At 58.8% G+C, this 5,724-nt stretch overlaps 1 protein-coding gene across 1 annotated transcript; it reads left to right on the plus strand.

Moving 5' to 3' along the window:
* Positions 1-3: 3 nt before the first annotated feature.
* On the plus strand, positions 4-1,271 carry GPX4 (glutathione peroxidase 4; the record flags this gene model as incomplete). Its single annotated transcript, XM_010294523.1, has 5 exons — positions 4-95; positions 187-338; positions 454-478; positions 814-873; positions 1,239-1,271. Coding segments are annotated over 5 exons (362 nt in total), but the record flags the coding sequence as incomplete, so codon positions are not given.
* Positions 1,272-5,724: the final 4,453 nt, after the last annotated feature.

The following is a 5,724-nucleotide window of genomic DNA, read 5'->3' on the forward strand; positions in this document are numbered from 1 at the left end:
CTGTAAACTACACTCAGCTTGTTGACTTGCACGCCCGATATGCTGAGAGGGGTTTACGCATCCTGGGCTTTCCCTGCAACCAGTTTGGAAAACAGGTACGTGGGGGAGCAGGGCGAGGGCTGCCCAAAAAGGACCCCCCGGGCGGCCCCGGGCCGCTCAGAGTGCCCCTTTTCTTGCCTTCCTCAGGAGCCCGGGGACAATGCTCAAATTAAGGCATTTGCTGAAAACTACGGTGTGAAGTTTGACATGTTCAGTAAGATCGATGTCAATGGGGACGATGCCCACCCGCTCTGGAAGTGGATGAAGGACCAGCCCAAAGGAAGAGGCACCCTGGGCAAGTGAGTGTGGGTGGGGGGAGCCGCGGAAGGCACATGGCAGGCAGGCAGGGGCCGCAGCAAGCGGAAAGGCGTTTTATTTCATGGTCTCACTTCTGATTTTTTTTTTCTCTCCTAGTGCAATAAAATGGAACTTCACTAAGGTAGGACACAGCAGCCTTCTCCCAGCCTGTGCCTGGGTGGAACCCACGCTCTTTGCGGGGGGAGGAGGGATCCTCATGCACAGGCTCCGCTCTGTGCAGTGACCCTGGATGTCAGGGTAGGAGCAGCCCAAGGGGCTCCTGCACTGTCCTGGTCCTATCTGGAGCCCTGGCCCAGAGAGGCAGAAACCAGCAGAGGGGGGAGCAGGTCTGCCAGGGGCTGCAGCTCCGCAGGCAGGATCTGCCATAGCGGCTCCCTGCGCCGCTTCGCTGCTCTCGCAGGGCTGCAGAGCCCCTGCTACAGCTGGACTCACCTGGGGGCTGCTTCACTTCCACAGTTCCTCATTAACCGGGAGGGCCAAGTGGTGAAGAGGTACAGTCCTATGGAGGATCCCTACGTAAGTCTGCGGCCAGCGTGGTCGGTGTTACAGCTCTGCCTGACCCGTGGGAGAAGGGGAAGTGTGACAGTGCCCACAGCTCTCTGCAGATCACATCTGCAGAGAAACACGGCGGTGCTGTGGCTGAGCACTGCTCCGGAGCAGGCTCTGGGGCTGTGTCTCAACTCTCTTCCTCCTTTGGCTGGGGTGGGGAAGAGGCACCCCTGTGCTTTGGGGGTCGGCTGCAGTACTGGGGACACTGGGCACCCAGCACAGGGTGGGTCGGTGGTTCCAAGCAGTCCCTCCGGGCTGGGAAGGAGGGGGCTTCAGGCATGGTTCTGGGGCAATGATGGTCTCATAGCACGATGCTCCCTTCTTTCTCCCAGGTGATTGAGAAGGACCTGCCTGCCTACCTGTAGGACCTGCTCATCTCACCCCTGTGCTGTCCCTTCGCCCCAGCACCGGCCCTCCCGCTGCCTGTGGAGCCTCCTCATCCAGCCCCAATGACGGTCTGTCTTCAAGCCAGCTTGCTGGTGAGGCAGACCTGAAGATCTGGCGTGCACCTGCTGGAAGAAGGCGGCTTCACAGGGCTGGCAGCCGCTGCTGGGCAGCCCTTTTCTGTGGGCATAAAGCAGGATCTGGTGTCCCCTTGCAATAAACGTATCAGAAATGACCGGTTGCGTCTGGGTGTGTGGAATTGAGTGGTGGACAGGGCTGGATCTGCTGCCCTGCTCCCAGTGAGAACTGAGCTGTGCAGGGGCACCAAGACCTTACACAACTCCTGAGCCCAGCAGGGATAATCCTCCTTAGTGCTCACAAGGGAACTGCACACAAATCCTGGGTCAGCCCCTGCCCCTGGGGGACTCACGCCAGAGAAGCCAGAGCAGGGGGAAGGCGTGTGTCCCCTCTGGGACCACAGCTGTGCTCCTTCCTTACCCTAAACCAACAGGCCTCTGCCCCGATGAGGCAATGGGGTTGTTTTTCTCCGAACCCAGATGAAAGCTGAGGGACTACAGGCAAAGCCTGGGTGCCGAGCAGCACGCCCCTGGCCCCGATACCCCTCCTGGCCCTGGCAGGGCAGCAAAGGCGACAGCTCCAGCAGTGGCGCAACTGCAGCCAGAAGCAAGTGCTGCAAAACAAAACCAAGTCACGTTGGGACACAGTGAAATACCTCACGTAGCCAGAGACGTGTCCGACTGCAGCGTGCAGGACTACAGGTGCACCCATCCTCCTCGAGAAGTCTCAGCCACAGCTCATTAGCACAGCCTTGTCTGGCCAAGCCCGCAGGGTGCCAGCATCTCCCGTGGGCAGGGAAATCTCGTGTTTTACAGGTGACCTGCTGTGCAGGAGTGCTGCTTTGCCTTTTTTCCCCAGGGTCTGGGGGAGGTCCTGGGTCTCCCTTTAACATCCAAAGCCCCCAACTGCCCAGGGTCCTTGCTGGGGTGCCCCCACCTGCCTGCAGCCTGGCATGTCGAAGATGCTGGGAGGATCCTGCTCCAGCCTGCCTGACCGCTCGGCCGCCCCAGGGTAGGCCGGCTGCTTTCGGGAGCTGCCCCACAGCCCCCCTCGCTCTCGCCGTGAACACTGTCGGCAGCACCGCGCTGTCCAGCCGCGGTTGCACAAGGCGAGGTACAAACTGCTCCTCCGTTATGATCGCCCGTGGCTCACCCCCATCGCACCTCCCCCGGGGACAGAGCAGGGCCGGCAGTGCCTGGGCGAGATGTCCCGGCAACGCGCCTGAACAGCGGCTCCTTTATCTGTGTTTTCCCCAGCAAAGCTGGGCGGGAGCAGCCTCATCAAAGGCCAGTGCCCGGGCGGGCTCCAGGGAGGTTCCTCCCCTGCCCGGCTTGCCCCAGGCAGAAGTGGGTGGCTCAGGCAGTCCTCAACTGCCACTGTGTTGGTGACACAGGAGATAAACCCCAGCTGCCTGTAGGACCCTGGCCCTTGGATTCCCTATCCTGATCTGAGTCCCAGATGGGATCCTGGGGCAGGTCTACACCTCTGGACAGACGGACAGACAGACAGAGAACTGGGACTTACAGAAATCTCGTATGTGGCTTCCTTTCCGTTTTTACTGAGCAGAATGAAAAATTATCCTTCCGAGGCAAGTAGAAAATTCAGGAATTATTAGTCAAAGGCACATATTCTAAAAAAATCTCTTTACATATATACATCTCAATTAATTATAAATACACATAGAAAAACAAAGGCAAACAACAAGCGGATTAAAAAGTGCTAACAAAAATGTGTAAGGGAAGAAAAAAAAGGGACTCATTTAAAAATACATACAATCAGTAGGACAACTGCATAATAATTTAGTTAAAAGATATTGTTACATATTATTAACCCTGACAAAAACACAGGATCGGGGCAGGGCAGGGCGTCCTCAAAGGTGCTCTCTGTCTTTCCAGAGATCAGGGAGGGGGAATTGCATATATTTTAAAATCAACGTCAAAGCCACCAGGTAAGGCTCCGGGTGACAGCGGAGAAGTGGCTGGCGGAGGGTGCCTAGCAGGAGAACTCTTCCTCGCTATTCCTGAGTTTAAGCCTCTCTGAAATAGGTTTTCCTGGCATCCTTTTCTCTCCTCGCTGAGAATTCAGCAAGCGCCGAGCAAAGAAACCAGGACACGGCGAAGCCGGGGCCTCTCCACAAGTGGTGCGGACTAGGGCATATTTTAAATAGAGGAGGGTCTGGGGAAGGGGAGAGCCTTGCTCTGTTCAGGACTAGGAGAAGGCTGCTGTGGCACCCCAAGAAAGCGGCGATTCCCGGACGGCCCCGTGGCCAGAGGCGAGCGTGGCTGCCATGAGCAAAGCTGCGGGAAAAGCACAAACCTCTCGGGGCAGCAGCAGGGCCCCGGGGCGGGGGCACGCAGGGGCTCCCTGTCTTTGGTGTTTACTTTGAGGTAAGGAGGTTTCCTTGAATGCAGTAAAACGCAGCCCGAGCGTCTCCGACTGCAGGGCTGACCCCGGGGAGGGCCGGGGGTCAGGACGAGCCCCCAGAACAAAGGGCGAGGACCAGAGCAACCTCAAAACCAAGCTCACATGTGCATCATGTGGGGCAGGTCCATGGTCTTAATGTGTCAGGGAAGGCAGCTCCAGTCTCAGCAGGAGCAGGAACACTGCGGAGAGCGACCCAAGCGCTTCCCAACAGCGAACAGGGCACTCGGCCCCCCCCGAGCCCTGGGGGAAACGGCGGGGGGGGAAGGCGCACCGCCTGGGGCGGGCGGGGTGTCAAGGCTCCCTGCCTGGAGCGGCCTCCACCGGGCACACGTAAAGCTCCAGCCCCCTCAAGACTGACCTGTCAGGGCACGGGGAACCTCTCCCAGCTGGACCTCCTTCCCCAGGTCCTCTGCGAGGGAAGTCCTCTTGTCCTTCCCCTGAAAACATCCCGGTGCCACTTCTAGGAAATACCTCGATGACTCAAGGCAGAGAAAAGAAACACAGCAGAGGGGAGGCTTGCGGAGGAGCTGCCGAGGCTGGAGGAGGGAGGCTTGCGGAGGAGCTGCCAGGCCTGGAGCACTCCTGCCAGCAGGCAGCTTCCTGCCAGACTCCTTAGATTAAAGAAAGAAAACAAAAGAGTTTCCCCGGGACCTGCCGAGGCGAGAGGCTGCTGGAACAGGGATGGTGGCAGAGGTGGCTGGAGGCTACCTCCGTCCTGGGGAGAAGGCAGCTCGCCCAGCCGCTCCCGGCCGAGGGGCAGTGGGTTGTCTGGGGCAGTGCTTTGCAAAGCAGACCTTTGCTCTTTGGTATTGGAGGTTGAATTGCAGCATGAGCAGCGATACTGCACATCCCTGGTGCTCACCGGGGAACTCTTCCCTTCTGGGACCCGGGAGCAGCTCTCACTGAGGTCGGCGGCGGGCAGGGCTGGGTCGCCCAGATCCAGACACGCGGGCCTGCGTCCATGGCCAGCCAAGGACAAGCCCTACAGAACAGGACCGGTGAGACGGCCAGCTGAAAGGACACCACGCGATAGCCAGAAGTTGGACAAAGCACAGCCAGAGCCAGCCACAGTGACCTTGCGAGGCTAAAGTGCAGGTCAGGCTGATGGGGCGTGTGGCCCTTCTGCTCCGGGGAATCCCCCCGTGGTCCCGGCGTGGCTGAGCTCTGACAAACTCACAAGCTCTGCCACGATACTGACAAACCAGGTGCGGGTGCAGCCAGCTCCTGCCCTCCCACAGAGCTCGGGCAGCCCCAGAGGTGTCGGTGTCCCTTCCCAGGAAGGGCAGAGCAGGCACAGTCAGTTTTGCTTCTCTCAGCTATGCCTGCTCGGCCCTGCACAGAGCAACACTTGAGCTCAGTGGCTCCCGACTCCTCTGGGACAGCATTCCCTTCCCCTTCACCCCTGCCTTCAGACCCAGCCCTCCGGAGCAGCCTCAAGGTCCGCAGCAGGGCTGGGGCAGCCCAAGAGGAAAGCTGGCAGCAGCCGATGCAGACACAGTTTGGTCAGCCCGCTCGTGGGGGGACCAGCTCTCTGGGCTGGAGGGCTGGGGAAGGCACGACCCAGCTCAGAAACTCAGTAGTCTACAGGGGGACGGGCACAGAGGAGGGGGCATCTCTCCTCAGTCCTACGTGGGCACTGACCTTTGAGCAGGACTTGAACACAGCAGAGACCATCAGTCCAGATCAGCTGAACTTGGCAGCACTCAACTCCCCCCAAGCGCATGTTATATACAAATCTATACATGCCTGACTGCATATTATATATAAATAAACTTTGCTTTAAGGAACTATAGGTTTTTTTTTTCTTCCCTCAAAACCAGAAAAGGGTCAGTCCAAACCAGTAGAAAAGCCAGGGCTCCCCAGCTCTCACCTCTGCACCAAAGGATATGGATCCACGGCGGCCGAGCGTCGCCTGGCCTGCCCAGCTGGCTT

The sequence above is a fragment of the Phaethon lepturus genome, unplaced genomic scaffold (assembly GCF_000687285.1).
Source record: "Phaethon lepturus isolate BGI_N335 unplaced genomic scaffold, ASM68728v1 scaffold29819, whole genome shotgun sequence".
Lineage (NCBI taxonomy): Eukaryota > Metazoa > Chordata > Aves > Phaethontiformes > Phaethontidae > Phaethon > Phaethon lepturus.